The 17,977-nt window shown below is 40.7% G+C and overlaps 2 protein-coding genes across 4 annotated transcripts; one reads left to right on the top strand and one right to left on the bottom strand.

The window, feature by feature from the left end:
- Positions 1-1,217: 1,217 nt before the first annotated feature.
- LOC131679203 (tRNA-dihydrouridine(47) synthase [NAD(P)(+)]-like) lies at positions 1,218-3,324 on the bottom strand. Of its 2 annotated transcripts, none has more exons than XM_058959861.1 (4): positions 3,194-3,324; positions 1,648-3,132; positions 1,435-1,596; positions 1,218-1,375 (listed from the first exon to the last, which is right to left on the bottom strand). In XM_058959861.1, exons 1-4 carry the CDS (start codon positions 3,223-3,225, stop codon positions 1,306-1,308), a joined length of 1,749 nt encoding a protein of 582 aa, XP_058815844.1. In that variant the 5' UTR covers positions 3,226-3,324; the 3' UTR covers positions 1,218-1,305. The 2 variants fall into 2 exon arrangements, with proteins under 2 accessions (XP_058815844.1, XP_058815845.1); XM_058959862.1 differs by having other exon boundaries at positions 1,237-1,375; positions 1,435-1,577.
- An 8,004-nt stretch (positions 3,325-11,328) lies between these two features.
- LOC131679200 (uncharacterized) lies at positions 11,329-12,645 on the top strand. Of its 2 annotated transcripts, XM_058959855.1 has the most exons (3): positions 11,329-11,431; positions 11,511-11,661; positions 11,739-12,645. In XM_058959855.1, the coding sequence occupies exons 2-3, from the start codon at positions 11,538-11,540 to the stop codon at positions 12,530-12,532; spliced, it is 918 nt and encodes a 305-aa protein (XP_058815838.1). In that variant the 5' UTR covers positions 11,329-11,431; positions 11,511-11,537; the 3' UTR covers positions 12,533-12,645. The 2 variants fall into 2 exon arrangements, with proteins under 2 accessions (XP_058815838.1, XP_058815837.1); XM_058959854.1 differs by having other exon boundaries at positions 11,361-11,661.
- The last annotated feature ends 5,332 nt before the right edge of the window (positions 12,646-17,977 follow it).

Raw genomic sequence — 17,977 nt, 5'->3', positions numbered from 1 at the left:
AGCCCTCCGACCCACCGGTTGCTGCACCTCGCTGGTCCTTGCCCGATACTCGTCGCTATCTGGAGAGTTGAGAATGGACGAAGTGCTGGACAAATCATCCTCCAATGAACGGCTATTCGGTAGCTCTCCAAATTTGCTTTCCGCGCAATCCTTCTCCTCTTGCACCTCCATCGCTGCAATCTTCTCCAAACTCATGTTTACAGTGTTCTTAGTGTTTTCTGGTTTGTTCCCACGAATAGATAGGGAAAGAAAATCAATCCCGTTAGAGCACCGCTTGACAGGGTAAAGGCAAAATTACTGTGGAATGTGCCCTGGTGCCCCACTAGCTCCGTGCATGGCTTTGTATTTGTCAACGCCACGGATCCCAGTCCTAGTTTTCCGTAGGGTTGGGGTTCAAAGTGTTGATGCCTACATCAACACTTTGAACCCCTTGACGTCAGCTATCCAGGTTTCCACGATGCATGTATGTACGAATGTAAGTACTAATGTATGCATGTGTATAGGAACAATGTATCTCTGAGCAGCATGGAAGGACAGGCTCTGACCCGCCAAAACGCCCATGGGAAGCTGGCTGCGCGGTCATAGGTGTGACCATAAAGCACTGCAGAAACTGCCAAGTGCAACGGTGAGACGGTAGGTGTACAGTTAATGCACATAGGTTGCAGAAATAGGTTGAGGAGATTGCCCGATTGCACACTGATAAATAACAATAACAATGAAGGTGGAAAATTTTCCATGGTGGAAATCCCGTGCTAAATTCCACATTCAAAATTCTGGTGTACAACTGCCTTAAGAGTGTGGACAAAACGAATGTGACGTATCCAAGCTAGCAGGTATTTATGTATCCAAACGTGTCGAGTTTCTTGTTATGTCTGTCTGCAGACGAGGCAATAGGACAGACGGCACAAAAATACTCACAATGGATTTTGTTCTAGTTATTCTAACACGGCAACAGAAACAGTATGTGAACTGCCCATAATCGCAAACCAGTCTCATGTTCTACGGGATTCCCTATCTACATGGGATTGACTTGTGATTATGGACAGTGAATAGCTAGTGCAAAATCCAGTGATTTTTTTATGGCGTGTGTGCTGTTGCCTCGTCTTCGGACAGCCTCATAGATCACATTTTTATTAGCTAAACTGAATACCTAGTTAACTGATCTGAGAAATAATGTTTTTAGGAGTATTATTAATTGACAAGTTCGACAGTCAACTCGAAATAAAGTAAACTTTTTTCAACAATTAAACGTATTTGTATATTTTTCAAATATTTAACTACCGATCTATCGTCGTGTTGCCTTCATCAGTACGCATTTGCCTTATGTTTAGGCACAAAATGAAATCCTTCGGGTACTGGACCAAGTAGCATTTCACTGTTGGAAGAATTTACATGTATTCACATATCGTAAAAAAACGTTACTGTTATTCTTACCTCAGTTTCACCCAATCGGAACAGTTGGAAGAAGCCATTAAAGTTTCCAAATCGTCCCGACCCTGGAACGCTTCTGGGCGCTGGTTGATCTTCTGTGGAGGTCTTTCCAATAGACCGTATGGAACATATCGGTACAAAAACGACTGCCATTCCAAAAAGAATCTAGAATTTTTTCGTATTACTTTTTGCAAATGATTAGGTTCAGTTATTCACCTTCTAGTGTTTTCCACGCCTTTGGTGTCACTACCCCAATGTTCTAGTCCGTAGTTAATGTAACGTTTTAGCATTTCCATTCGCTCACTACTGGATGGGTCAAGAGGCTTTTGCTCTTTGATTTCTCGAAACAGCCATGGTTTAATCAGAGCACCTCTACCGATCATCACACCTGAAAGCTCAGGAGCCTGAGTTCTAGCATCGTTATAATCTTGATAGCTGAGTAGGTCTCCATTTCCATAAATAGGGATAGTTTTTGCTTGTTGAGCACAATTTTGAATATACTCCCAATCCGCGCGTTTCGTATAGCGTTGCTCTTTGGATCTACCGTGCACAGTGACTAGACTGGCACCCCATTGCTCAAACTTAGGAATAAGCTCATGCGCCACCTTCTTGTTATCGTAAATCCCAACTCTGGTTTTGACTGTAAACTCTTTCCCGTAGTCGGCCAACACACGGGAGCAACTTTGAATCATCACCTCTAACACCGATTGTCGGCGAAGTAAAGCGCTTCCTCCGCCTTCCCGAAATATCAAATCAATTGGGCAACCGAGATTAAGATCAACAAAATCTACGTCGGCAACTTCTGCGATCACTTGAGCGGCATATGTAACCAGTTTTGAACTGCGCCCACAAAGTTGGACTCCAAACAAATCTTCGGACGAGTGACGCTTAGTCAGTGCCCATTCTTGGGGCATCCCACCAATGATTGGAACAGCACACGCCATTTCACCGCATGTAATATCAACCCCATATTCTTTGCAAATTCTTCTAAACGGTAGGTTGCCGACAGTTGTCAATGGGCTGAGGTAGAGTTTGTCTTTGAAATTTATCTTCTTTCTTTCTTCGTCTCGCAGTTTGATTAGATCTTCGTCAGTACAAGGTCCTATTCGCGTAGGTTCCGGTGTTCCATTAGTTAATTTTAACTTTTCTTCTTTTGTTTCCTTCTGCAAGGTTTCAAACTTGTCTACGATTTGATCCGATTTAGTAAAATCATAAGTTCTTTTACGAAGCTTGTTCTGCAGATCAAAGCTCAAACACATACTAACCAAATTAGTATCGTCCCGCTTAACTCCTTCCTTTATCTTATTGGTAAATTTTTCGTCTAGATGGGCACCGGCAAATCTACATGATACTCCGAAATTGCAGTAGCCCTTCATTGAGTAAATATAACAGCTGTCACCAATGTCCTTTGGTTTCAACTGTGCAAATCGTTCCAGATCGTGTGAAAAACGACAACGATCGTTGGTACATTTATTTTCGCCGGTAGTGAGTCCATCCAGTAATGTCTTGCACAGTCTAGCATCGTCTTTGACTTTGAACGGTAGTTGGCGATTTTTGTTTTGACCGCGATTTTTCTTTTTCTGGTCGTAACGAGCCTTTTTTGCCGCTGGTCCATCTTGTGTTGGTGTTTCCGTTTTGTTTCCCGTGTCAGTTACAGCTTTGTTTTCATCAGTTTCCTTGGGCAGTCGTGGAATCAAGTACCTAAAAGGGAATAATTCTGAATAATATTATTTCAAGAACAATCTATTCTGAAGAGATTTACTCTGGTTTTATATAACACACAGTATCATCCATGGTTTAAACTTGAATATTGCAATAACACGAAATTTCGAACCGAATTCTGAAAAGTTTGACCCGTGCGTGGAAAACGTGCCTATTTTGAGTGACAGCACATGAAATATTTCGATGTGATTTCAAACACGCTAAACAGAAATTATCTAAAAATTTGTTTGAGCCGTTCTCAGTCAATCCGTTGCCGAATCGGTTCGGCATATGCGGAGAGATGATGCTTATAGAAACCCACTGAGACGTCCAAAAAATTGTTTCAAAATCGTTCAACACGGGTCCAACGATGGACGTTTGTTGAACGGTTATTTGGACGTTGTCCAAATTGGTCCAACGAACGTCCTTCATTGGACGATTTTGAAACCAACCGTTCTTAGAGGGAATGCGCGAAGACTGAAGCCAAAAGTTCCAATCGAAGCCAAAACAAAGATAAACTCAAGATTACTAGGTCCCATACAAACCATTAACAAAAGATGGATCAGTAACCGTAAACTGGTGTACTCAATAATAGTAAGTATTTGTTACCCCCTCGTTAATAGGCGTCGATAATTTTTAGGCTGTGAGCAATTTGGCGATTTTTTTAACAAGTTAAAATTTGACAGTTCCAAACTTATTTTCTCTCGATTGGTAAAATTTAACCAAGAGAGCGAACCATTTCAAGAGTCGACATTTGGATAGCTGGATGTTGTTGGCTCGAATCAAAACTTGTCGAAAGTAAACAAAGTTCATTCCGTAGCGTCAAACTAGCGCCCAGGTGGTAAAATCGTTATAGTTCAACGAGGTGCTAGAGCGTTGCCAGAAAATTTTTATTTTCCAGATTAAATTTTAGGAAACTTGACAGTTATGCTAGGCCGGAATGCTGGTTGGTTTTAATTCGTATTCCGACTACAGTGACACAACCGATTCTAGTTAGAATCGGTTGTGTCCCTGCAGCCGGAATACGAATTAGAACCAACCACAATTCCGGCTCATTTGCTCAACTTTTGCTAAATTTCTTCTTGCCACGGTGACTGGGTTGATTCGAACCAATAATAGGGGCCCACCGATTCTACACGCAAACGAAAAACTACCTAAAATTGAGTACTTTTGACTCAATCTCAGGGTATCGTGCATGAAAGTACCCTCTAAGAACGGCTGGTTTCAAAATCGTCCAATGAAGGACATTCGTTGGACCAATTTGGACAACGTCCAAATAACCGTTCAACAAATATCCATCGTTGGACCCGTGTTGAACGATTTTGAAATTTTTTTTTGGACATCTCAGTGGGTAAAATTAGGTAAACCGGAAAACCAGTTTTCTTCAAGTGAAGAATATGCCGTAACCCGGTCAAACCATTTAGAATTTGATTCGGAATCCTGAATGGAGTCAGTATGGATTCCAACTTAAATGCAATAACCGATTCTGAAACCGATTGAGTCGGAATCGGTTGTTACATGTGAGTTGGAATCCATACTGACTCCATTCAGAAATCCGAACCGGTTCCGGAATGAGTTTAACGGGGAAGAAGTACAAAATCGAAGCACAACTCAAAAGCAAGTTAAAAGAACTTAGGCTGTGAACCATTTGGTGAAATTTTTAACTTTTAGTTGAATTCTGACACTTCGAAAGTTATTTGCAAAATAACCCTACAACGACCCTACTCTGGAGCATGGTTAAAATTGACAGAGCGATAGTTAAATTTGACAGCTCGATGGTTAAAATTTTCCCATGATGCAGAATAAAAAGGTAAAAACATTTTCTGTACCTAATTGAGGTTGTCAATATTTTTCAATGCAAAATTAAGGGATAAAGATGGAAACGATAACGTGTTGTGTTAAGATTTTTTTGGGTTATTTCATGATGTGGATGTTTACTTTTCGAGGCTATGTCTGTCATACATAATGTAATAAGTAAAAAACTAATTTTAAAATATCGACAAAGGTTCACATCTCTACCAAATTGTGATCATCGCAGCTGTCAGTTCTAAATAACTATCCATATGTGAACTTTTGAAATGGTTCGCTCTCTCAGTTAAATTTTAATGTAGAATACATTTAAGCTTTCAATATAGGGGTCCCGTTTCAAAATATCGGCTGCGGCGCCGCGTCAGATTTTGAACGTTAATAACTTTTATTATACTTAACAGAATGATTTAATTTTTAGGCCAATTTGTTGAAAATATGTTCCTCTATGCTGTATTAAAATTTGAAGTATGTATAACATGCACTAATAACAAAAAATTGTGTTTTGAAAAATCTTTCGAAAACGACTCGGAAAAGTGAAAATTTTCAGCCCATCCCGCACAGAGCCGTCACTTTGGTACACCAACCGAACAATAAAATAATGAAAAGTTTATATATAGGCCCACTACATGTTTGTTCCTATGATTATTCGCATTGGGTTGCTTGACGAGAGCAGTTGGTGGGGGAAAGACGGCATATTCCTTTGGTTAGGCCATTATAAGCCGGACGGAAAGGAAAGGCTCATGCACGGCACGAAAACGAGCGAGAAAGCGATAGTAGTGCATATTAGCGCGATTATAAAAATATCTGTCGGTCGGTTTTTCTCATCATTCGTATTCGTTCAAGCACTAGCAAGCAGCCAGTCCACCGAAGGAAAGCAGTTGGCGATGACGACGGTCGGAAAAAGTGCCCCAGCTACTGGTGACTCATCGCAACCCGATCAGGAACTGTCGCCCGGCAAGAATTTCGCCCCAACTAAAGAGCAACAGAGAAACTAATCTGTGTTCTAATAAGAGTTAAACTGGCTCACCGTGTCCGCGGGGAGTGCGTCTGAATTATGCTCCCGCAATAAAACAATAAACGGTTCTTTACAGGACCAATTAATTGTGTTCTAATAAGAGTTAAACTGAGATTTACATTTTATGGTGTATAAGAAATAATTTTCAGAAAGCTATATAAGAAATACGATGTGTGGAAAGAAAGAGAATTTAAATTATCCTCTCTCGTTCGTTTTCGTGCACTGCATTTCCATTCCTTTCTGCTGCTAATACCATCATAACTAAAACGAATGTGTGTATTCTCCCACCATCCCATGGCCAGTGTTGCCACAATTGCATGTCGCTATAACAATTTGAATTATTTTATTGAACTATTTGGCAGCTTCCGTTGATTAACTGCATAAATCGATTTGTTTGTGCAGCTCCTTGCTAGTAGCAAACTAAATATCATTTATCAGCGCTAACAAATAACACAAAAGAATTTAAATTTGTGAAAATCTTTTCCTTCCTTCTTTTCAAATCTGCAACATTCTTTGAAAATATTGTTGGAATGTTGTTATTGAAAAACTGAACATGCAAGTTTGCTAGCACTGGCCACTAGATTGAAGGCGATGGAAAGACAGAATATTCGTTTTGGTTATGCTAGTATTGGTAGCCGAACGGAAAGGAAAGGCACAGGAATGGCACGAAAACGAGCGAGAGAGCGATAGTAGTGCTTTCTCGTGCGTTCATATATGAATATTGGTCGGTCGGTTTTTCGCATCATTCGTATTCGTTCAAGCACTAGCAAGCAGCCAGTCCACCGAAGGAAAGCAGTTATGATGACGACGGTCGGAAAAAGTGCCCCAGCTACTGGTGACTCATCGCAACCCGATCAGGAACTGTCGCCCTGCAAGAATTTCGCCCCAACTAAAGGGCAACAGAGAAACTAATCTGTGTTCTAATAAGAGTTAAACTGGCTCACCGTGTCCGCGGGGAGTGCGTCTGAATTATCCTCCCGCAATAAAACAATAAACGGTTCTTTACAGGACCAATTAATTGTGTTCTAATAAGTGTTAAACTGAAATTTACATTTTATGGTGTATAACAAATAATTTTCAGAAAGCTATATAAGAAATACGATGTGTGGAACGAAAGAAAGAGAATTTAAATTATCCTCTCTCGCTCGTTTTCGTGCACTGCTTTTCCATTCCTTTCTGCTGCTAATACCATCATAACAAACGAATGTGGGTGTTCCCCCACCATCCCATGGCCAGTATCAGCGCTAACAAATAAGACAAAAGAATTTAAATTTGTGAAAATCTTTAACTTCTTTCTTTTCAAATCTGCAACATTCTTTGAAAATATTGTTGGAATGTTGTTATTGAAAAACTGAACATGTAAGTTTGCTAGCACTGGCCACTAGATTGCAGGCGATGGAAAGACAGAATATTCGTTTTGGTTATGCTAGTATTGGTAGCCGAACGGAAAGGTAAGGCACAGGAATGGCACGAAAACGAGCAAGAGAGCGATAGTAGTGCTTTCTCGTGTTTTCATATATGAATATTGGTCGGTCGGTTTTTCTCATCATTCGTATTCGTTCAAGCACTAGCAAGCAGCCAGTCCACCGGAGGAAAGCAGTTGGCAATGATGACGGTCAGCAAAAGTGCCCCAGCTACTGGTGGCCCATCGCAACCAACTACCGATCAGGAACTGTCGCCATGCCAGTATTTCGCCCCAAATAAAGGGCAACGGAGCAACTAATCCGCTGGCTAACATTCCAGCGTCTGGTTCGTAAGGTTGTGTATTACTTCAAAGTCGAGCTACGCTTACAAAGCTCAGCCGTAATGAAGCCAGTGATGGCTACTTGGTCGGTTTGTTTGAGGATACAAAATAGTGCGCCAAGTACGTAACTTTCTCGCAAAAGAAATCAAACTGGCTCACAGTGTCCGCTGGGAGTGGGCGTAAATTACAATAAAAGCAACGGTTCTTTTCAGGACCAAACAATTGTGTTCTAGTGAGAGTTAAACTGAAACTTTCATTTAAGGTGTGTAACAAATTTTCAACAATCAACATAATACGTTGTGTGGAAAGAAGTAGCTTGCACACGGAACAAATATTTAAATTATCCTCTCGCTCGTTTCTTGCACTGCTTTTCCATTCCTTTCTACTGTTATTATCAGTATTACCAAAACGAATGTGTTGTTACATGTGTTTAAGAGAAATGTTGAAGTCGCATGCTTCTATTCGAGCTTTTTGGCAGCCTCTGTGAACTAACTGCATTAAATGATTTTTTTTGTGCAGCTCCGTGCTAGTAGCAAACAAAATGGCCCTACCAGTGTCTGATTCGTGAGATTGTACAGGATTTCAAAGTCGAGCTAAGCTTATAAAGTTCAGCCGTAATGGTACCCGAAGAAGCCAGTCTTGTCGTTTTGTTCGAGGCTACAAAACAGTTCGCCAGGCACGTAACTATCATGCCAAATATATCCAACGATCCAGCGCATCACCATCAACACCAACGCCGATACCAAAGGTTCTTTTCAGAACCACCATTATTACCATAGAGAATTATTTGAAAATTTCCCATTCAAACGTGATTCTGTTGACTATTATTAGATTTAAATTAACGTCTCGAATTGAAATGACGACGCTCCGGTTATGTCACAGACATTACCCACCCATCTTTTTTATTGTGACCACGACTAACAGTTTAATATAGACACCCCATTTCAATATTTCTGAAGGAACAGAAGGTCGAGTTTGGAAAGTTTGTAACTTTCATTGTACTTAACCAAATTACACAATGTTCACACTAATGATTCAGAAATATGACTAGGAATCTTCTATTAGATTTGTAAGTATGTATAATTTACATGAATAAAGAAAAATTGATTTTCAGGAATCAATTATTATCTGTTCTTCCATTGGCCAGTACTACGCGACTTCCTCATGCTAACAATTAATTTCATCGTTAGCCATCTCCCTCACCAAGGCCAACAACGACAACAAAACCGGTCCTTTTCAGGATCACCATCATTTTTGTAAAGAATAATTTGAAATATTCCTCGCCCAAATCACCTTTTGTCCGAAAATTCCAATGAGTATCAACATATTTGAAGAACGTGTTCCTTATGTATTCTACATCTCTCCGGTTATGTCGCAGACATTACCCACCCATCTTTTTTTTATTCAAGAGAAAATAGCTTTCGAACTGTCAAATTTTAAGTAAAGGTTAAAAAAAATCGCCAAATGGTTCACAGCCCCTTATTCTTTGGGTTGTTTATTTTTACGTGTAGTGAGAATCGGTATGTATCACCAGAGCACTCTAGTTAGAGTGTGGCCAAGAGGCCATGACGTATCCAAACGAACATGGAATTTGACGTATACACAATAGAAATACGTCAAATTTCATGTTCGTTTGCAAAAAGAATAGTGAAAGAGACGCAGAGTGAAAATCAGTCAAAACGGCAACACTCCCTTTACGATGATTTCAACACTAGAATTTGGCAACCGTTTCCAAAGGCAGCACTTTAAATGACTCCTATTATATTTTGAAAACAAACCTTTTGTCGATCGTTGGATTTGTTTAACAAACGATGTGCATTTTGAAACAAAGAGATGAAATAATTCTAAAGCTTGTTTTTACTTATACATAGACTCTAGAATGCACCTTACAATCACGATTGCACTAAATTCTGACGAAAATTCAAATTTCTTTTTTGATAGATTTACAATACTTATCTCCTCCAACTCAGGCATGAGTAATGTTTATTTACATTGCACGATTGGTCTGCTCAATAAGGTATTTTTGGCTTCACACTATTCGTCTCTTTCCCTATTCTCTTTGTTCGTTTGGATACGTCATGGCCTTTTGGCCACACTCTAACTAGAGTACTCTATAGACATATATGTATCACTCTACATATCGACATAGATCTTTCATTAGGGCTTAAATCGCAAATGTAAACAAACTGCGTTTTCGCTATTATGACATTATGCGACAAAAATACTACAAGATTGAGGTGAAAATTAGTCAAAATGGTTTTTAGTTCGATTTATAATTAAAGAAAACAAAACGGCGAAACATGCATTTTCTTCGAGATTTCGACTTAGGCCCTTCTTCTCATATGGAATATAAAGGCTAAACTTACATTTTTTGACAGAACCGGGCGTACGGTTATTATTCACAAAATTATTCTTTAAACGGCGGTTCTATTATATAAATGATAAGCAATATCTACTAGGATCATGTCTTCTCGATAGTTGTTGCACATAAACATTCGAATATTTCGATATTTTCATGAAATTCGAAGAAAAGATGCACGCGCCCTATCATTTACATTGGGTTTCTATGCGCCCATTTGCTGAGCCCTATTAAAAAGTATACTGTCAAGCTCGCCCATTTACCCAGCCCTACCCAGCAAGACAGAGTCAGTTTAGCCCTTTTACCGCGCCCTTCTGAAAATTATGTACACCGTTTAGCCCTTCCGCAAATGGTGGTTGCTGAAGGGCGAAATCACGACTGGGATGCAAATTGGGCGTAAGCATTTTTTTAGTTTCTACCCACTAAAAGCACATAGGAATTAAATTCTTTGTTATATTGTCATAAGGTTTAACCAAAGATGCTTCCGGAAAAACATGGTCGTAAAGTAATTTATACCTACAATAAAAACTACATTTAGAAAAGCATCGCCGTATATTGAAACTGATTTTTCTCCATTTGAGTACATTGCGACTTTGGCCCTATTGAAAGATCTGTGTCGATATATGTATCACGGGAGGCTGGATGTTGTTGGCTCGAATCAAAACTTGTCGAAAGTAAACAAAGTTCATTTCATATCGTCAACCTGGCGCCCAGGTGGTGAAATCAACGGGGTGCTGGAGCGTTGCCAAAAAAAAATTATTTCCAGATTAAATTTTACTAAACTTCCCAGTTTAACTCAGCCGAAATGCTGGCTGGATCTAATTCGTATTCCGGCTCCTGTGACACAACCGATTCAAGTTAGAATGTTTAAGGGGTACCATTTCGATGCGGCTTAGCCGCATAACCGAGGCCCGGGCGAGGTGGCCACCGACCCGCCGTCGGAAGCAAGCGAACCTGTGATCCACTCGTTTGCCCGGCTTACTCAAACATAGGGGCTATCCCTAGTTTAAGTTCGACTGAGCGGTAGCGAAGTCGGACAGCACGCGCAAAAGCGATGTGGCGTAGCCACATTGGGTGCTGGACACAAAATAAAATTGGCAACGCTAGCAAAAGGTAAACACAAATGAGCACTCCGGATGAACCTATCGTCAATTGACATTTCGACGAGTTTTGATTCGAGCCAATAATATGGGCCCTCACGGGAGCTGGAATACGAATTAAAACCAGCCAGAATTCTGGTTTATTTCCAGTTGAACTTTACTGGGACGAGTACACGTGAAATATTTCAAATCTGTTTGATATATAAAAACGCCGCATTGTTAAAGTCAATCTACCTACATTGTTTTCTTCTGGTCATGCGATCCAACTCATTGTAATTTTTAATTATTGTTTTACCTGCTATATAAAAATATCGTTAATTGGACAATAATCATTCGTACATTAATTCCTAGTAACATAAACGTGGGTTATATTTAATAATGGAACCGACGGCCATAACTACTGGAAAACAACCGAGGACTAGATTCGTCAAAAAGCCGACCTCCTATACATATGATAGTAAAAATGAGGGTCTTCCAGTCTATGGAGTAATTGTTCAATGGGGTAAGAAACCTTTCTGCTTGAGAATATGCATACACATTTTTAGACAGATATTAAGAATTAATGAAAATGTTTTTAAGATTCAAATGAAAAGTACTCGAACAAGGCGTTGATAACCAAGTTTGAAGCGAAATTAACTACGTACAGGTCTGCCGTGGAAAGAGATGTGCTTCAGAAAAAATCTATTCGCAAAAATCTGCCATATTTTCGGCGTGTTGGACCCAACAAGGGTATTGTCTCATTCAAAACAATGGCTGAAGCAAACGCTTTTTCTAAAACAGAGGACTCGGAATTCTACGCTTTTATTCCATTGAGCTTCATTGTCGTCGTTGGGGTTGCAGAAGTGTCCGCTTCTAATTTTAATTTCAAGGATTTTAGACCAGTATGCCCAAAGCACGAAGTGATGCAATGGCGTAAGAAAAAGCTACCAAGTACCAAAAAGATACAGATAACAGTTGCAATTCGTGGCACCCAATTGCCATCAATGTTTTATTTTAAGAAAAATGAAGTACCACTCAATCCGCTCGAGCGAAAGCCTGTTTACTGTTGCCGCTGTTTACGATATGGTCATCGTGTGGGCAATTGTATGCGTAAACCACGCTGTGGTGTATGCATTCGGACGAAACCAGCACTGAAGCATCGTGAGCAACACTGTTATACTATTAAACGAGGCAATATTGAACGGTGCCTTTACTGCCAGCAAAACCACATCATTGGAACGGCAGATTGCGTTGAGCATGTGCAGCAATGTACGTTCAAAGCACAATTGGTTAAACGCAGCATGGATTATGTGTCCGTATTGGCGTCGGACATTATTCCAGCTATACGTACAACATCCGTTAACTCGACCCGATCGTGGTTAGAAGCTTTCTGAATACTAAATGCAATCATACAATTTCATATACTGTATTTTTTAAAGCGCTGTGAATTCTTGGAACAAATATTGATTTTGCTTTTGAATATAAATAGAAATCTCTTGTCGGCTGATTTTGAGTTTCATGCCCTGATTCATATCCATATGAATTTTTAGCTTAACAGGATACTCGATCTTGGGCCACCATTCCCCAATCTCCTTCATCGTCCGCCATTCGGGGTCTGTCTGAAGTCGACAATACCATGTTCTCTCGTGATGGACGGCATAAGTTGTCAAAATAATGCAGCTGGAGTTTGGTGGTGGAAGATTGAGGCCTGGGGAGATTGAAAGGGAATTTAGGCTGTATAGAAAAAGGCTTCGGGGAAAACTTGTGTAATTTCGTAAACTATTGCCTAGTTTCGGTTATGAAAATGTTACTCAAGCTTTAAACTAAGGACTCCAACCAAAGCTGCTCGTTCATTTTGTTCGGATCGTGAAAAGGGAAGATGTAGTTCAGATAGGCTGACCCTATCAGACGAGTAAAAATTCAGGACAGTCATAAGAAGACCCAACTTTCTGCTGATGCAAACTCAGCTTGACGGTGTGCTCAAGCGTGCCTGACAGGTTTTCGATGGTAAAAAAATTGCGTCCTTATACAAGCAGTTGGATCAACCGAATAGAAGCAGTGCAGGCAAGATTCCTCCGTTTTTCTCTTAGAACTCTGCCGTGGCGTAACCCATCAGAGATACCACCGTACATCGATCGCTGTCATCTGCTCGATATGGAAACGCTAGTCGAAAGGCGGAACACATTTAGAGCAGCATTTGTTGGGAAGATATTAACTGGTCAAATAGATGCTCCAGATGCCCTTCCCAAGGAACAATTTCTGCTGAAAAAACGTATATGCAAGATATTTTAATCAGCTTATGCTGATTAGCTGCGATTTTTAATACGAGCCAGAGTATCGCTGGCAATGTTTACAAAGTGCATATGACAATTTTCAGCATGTTATTCAGCACGTATCAGTTGAACAGAAGTAATCAGTTCTGCTGAATGCAGTTTAATTCAGTATGTAGTTCAGAAAAAATAGCATGCTGAACAGTATATTTTTGATTGATTGGACTAACATTTTTTCAGAGTCTTATCAGCAATTTAATAGCATTTGTATTGAGGTACCTAAAGCAGATAGAAAAACATTTATTCAGCATATTGTTCAGGTATAACATACAATTTGAATAGCCGTGCTACAACTAGCCATAGGCACGTTTATTTTACCGATATTTCAACACATTTAATGATTTTGAATAACAGTGTTTTAATTTACTGATAAAACTAGTGTTCATAACATAGTTCAGCAATACTGTTTATTCAGCATAGGTTGCTTTTATTAGGCATTTATTCAGTAAATAGTCTTACAGTTGTTTCCAAATTGTTTCTTGGGTTGTGCCCTCGAGAAGTCTCAGATCACATAACCTTTTAAAACTCGTGTTTCAACGCACCGAGTACGGTCAAAGCGAACCCATTAGGGCGATGTGTAATGTTTTTAATAGTGTTTATGACCATTTTGACTTTTCTGTATCTTGTGATGTTTTCAAAAATGGGTTAAGAAGGTTGAATTCATTTTTTGTAATTTTTGTTCTTGTAATGCTGTGTACTATGTGATTATATTTTATTGTAGTGTGAATCCATTGTAATCAGGTGTGAAAATATGAAAAGATAATGGGTTTTTGGGTCCATTTGAGGATTGCTTCTAAAGTATATCCAGAAATGGGCTTTTTCCATTCAACTGCTCATTTCATGTAGACCAACATTGGTCAGATGAAAAAATAAGAATAAATAAATAAATGATACACTGTAATGCACATAAGTTTTCATAAATTTTCTTCACGCAAAGTTAAAAAAAAATCGCAATATAAAAGCGTTTTTCCCGCTGAAACCTCGGTTATGCGGCTAAGCCGTATCGAAATGGTACCCCTTAAACATTCTAACTTGAATCGGTTGTGTCACCGGAGCCGGAATACGAATTAGAACCAGCCAGCATTCCGGTTGAGTTAAACTGGGAAGTTTAGTAAAATTTAATCTGGAAATAAAATTTTTTTGGCAACGCTCCAGCACCCCGTTGATTTCACCACCTGGGCGCCAGTTTCACCATATGAAATGAACTTTGTTTACTTTCGACAAGTTTTGATTCGAGCCAACAACATTCAGCCCTAGTTGGACCATTGTCCAACTAAAGGGCATCTAAATGTCAAAATCTTCTGTCAAATTTACTTTGACAATGAATCTGACAATTATTAAAGATGTTAATGGATGCAATTACATACATCACTAACATCTCCTTTGGAGAGTTTTTGACATCTGTCAGTCGGTCCAACTAACGAATCAAATTCGTTAGTTGGACAGAGGTGTGGTCCAACCAGCGAATCACGACTGTATTAGGGATTCCTTTAAGGTGAAGCGCTGCCAAAATCACAACAAAGCTTCGGGTATATTCGGCTTACGTTCAGCATCTGTGTGCGGCTAGAAGAACGTACTATACCGATAGGAGATGACACGAACACAAGCGTATTTTTCAGCAATCAGCTGACTGATTTTTGCACCACGTCGGAAGCTGCGGACAATATAAAAGATTTTGTGCGGTGGGTAGAAAATATATTCGGACGTAAGCCTCGTGTAATCCGTTTTGATGGTGTCGGAGAATTTGACAACGCCGATCTACGAAGCTTTTACAAGAAAGAGGGAATAGTGTCGCAATATACTACACCGTATTCACCGCAGTCTAACGGTGTTGCAGAGCGGAAAAATCGTTCGATCACCGAGATGGCAACTTGCATGTTGCTGGATGCCGGTCTGGAGAAGAGATTTTGAGGAGAAGCAGTGCTAACTTCCACTTATCTTCAGAATCGTCTGCCGTCGAGATCCATACAGCGTACACCGTACGAATTATGGTGGGGTCGATAACCAGATCTCAGTCACGTGAGAGTATTCGGAAGTGAAGCTCTCCTGCATATACCGTCAGTGAAGCGAGCTAAACTTGATAGTAAAGCTAAAAAGTTGACACTGGTTGGCTATTCCATGGAGAACAAAGGGTATCGTTTCGTCGATCGTGAGTCTAACCAGATAATAGTGAGCCGAGATGCTCGATTCATCGAGCTCGGTAATGGATCATCTTTGGTGGATTATCCGATTGCTGCTGAGGAGGAGCAGCGTGTAACTGTTGAGTGAAGATGCTACCGCAGAAGGTAAACAGTGAAGAAAAAGTGAATGTGGAAACATCACAAAGTGATCCTCTAGAAGAACCACGACTGGAAAAAGGAAAAAGTGATAGTGAAAGTGATTGAAGTGTGTACGACTCTTTGAGTGAAAATGAAGAGCTGAGAGATTGTGAACTAGGAAGACTCGTGGTGCTGTGCCTCAGCATTTAAACGACTTCGTGCTAGACATTGCAGCAGGAAGTGCGGAATGTATGCAAGAAAAGCCTAACAGTGTTGAAGAAGCCAAGCAGAGTCATGCGTGGCGCAATGCAATGGCCGATGAACTTGAGTCACATCGTCAGAATGAAACGTGGGAACTAGTTTCACCACCGAAAGGTCGTAAAATAATCGGTTCGAAATGGGTTTTTAAGGTGAAGAAGAACGAGTTTGGACAAGTTGTGAAGTGTAAGGCCCGCATTATGGCGCAAAGCTACGCGCAAAAATACGGCATTGATTTTGATCAAGTGTATGCTCCAGTGACACAACAAGCTACGTTCCGTGCGTTCCTCGCTGTTGCCGCAAAGAAAGGACTCGTCGTTAAACATCTCGAAATTAAGACGGCCTACTTGAATGCGGAACTCGAAGAAGAAGTGTTTATGAAACAACCCCCGGGTTATGTTGTGCCAGGACAGGAAGAGCTAGTCTGTCGTCTCAAACGCAGCATTCTGCGTCAGTCAGCGAGATGTTGGAACCAAAAGCTGCAGAGTGTTCTTGGTCGGCTTGGTTTCCAACAGACTACAGCAGATCGGTGTTTATTCGTCAAAGAGGAACGTGGTACAGCTGTTTTTCTATTGGTTTACGTGGACAATATCCTCGTCGCAACAGCCGATACAGAGGAGAGGAAGCGAATAATTGAAGCTCTCAACATCGAATTTTATTTACACCATTATTCTTGTTTACGACGAATGCGAGATTCGTTCGAAAGTGGTTTGTATTCCCGTTTACGACAGCAAAATCAAATGCGCTTACTATTCGTTCGAATCGCTTTCGAACGAATGTCACATTCGTCGTAAATAAGGATGTTAACCTGCCTGGGAGACGTGCATCACTTCTTGGATATGGAAGTAAAACGTGAAGAAGGTGTGTTCAACCTTCGTTTGCTTACTTATATTGCACAGCTGATCGACAGAATCGGGATGAGTCAGGCTAAAGCGTCAAAATGCCTGATGGATCCTGGGTATGTCAAAACTGTTGATGCGAGCGATGACTTTAAGAATGTGACTCTGTACCGAAGTTTAGTGGGCGGTCTGCTTTATCTTGCGGTATGTGCTCGACCGGATATAGCCGCAAGTGCGGCCATTCTCGGACGAAAGTTTGCGAAGCCTTCGGAACGAGATTGGACGGCTGCCAAGCGTGTACTGCGTTATCTGCAAGGCACGAAGAAGTATTACCTACATTTGAGAGTGGGTGACGGGAGTGTTCCTTCTGGATACAGCGATTCGGACTGGGCAGATGATGTAGAGACGCAACGGTCAACGACGGGATTCGTTTTTAAATTCGGCGACGGTGCGATCACTTGGGCTAGCAGACGTCAGACAAGTGCCATGGAGGCCGAGTATGTAGCACTCTGCGAAGCATGCCAAGATACAATCTGGCTCAGAAATCTCCTGCGTGATTTAGACGAAGAACAGTTTAAGCCGACGATATTGAGAGAGGACAATCAAAGCTGTATAACGTTTATTAAGACAGGACGGTCGAGTCGAAAGTCGAAGCATATCAACACGAAGGAGCGTTTCGTGGAAGAGCTTTGCAGTAGCGGACAGTTAACGCTGGAGTACTGTCCGACGGATGTTATGGCAGCTGATGTATTAACCAAGCCTCTCGGACCAAAAAAACTCGTGCGTTTCCGGGAGATGTTTGGGATCTCATCGTAAAGTGGCTGCACATTGAGGAGAGGTGTTGGGGATCAACAATGATTACGCCCTTCTGAAATGTAGCATTATTTTGCGCACCTTTAGCTAAATCTGGCAACAACAAACAACCCATCATTAAACGAACAAAGTTGTTTGCCGCGTCGTGAAGAACGCACGTTTTGTAGTTTTTCTTTCTCGCTGAATAAAAGGTGAAGTTTTCTCAACGTAGTTCGTTGTGTTTTACTCGTGGTTTGTTTTCGAGTGATCCGTTTCCTATGATCCACTAGAGACTGGCTAGTGTCCGCCGCGTGTTTGTTACTCTGCTCGTCGTCGTGCGGTTCCGGAAAACCTGTGTTCCG

The sequence above is a fragment of the Topomyia yanbarensis genome, chromosome 2, assembly GCF_030247195.1.
Source record: "Topomyia yanbarensis strain Yona2022 chromosome 2, ASM3024719v1, whole genome shotgun sequence".
Taxonomy (NCBI): Eukaryota; Metazoa; Arthropoda; class Insecta; order Diptera; family Culicidae; genus Topomyia; species Topomyia yanbarensis.
Note: the sequence above shows the minus strand (reverse complement) of the source record. Positions and strands in the feature narration are given on the sequence as shown.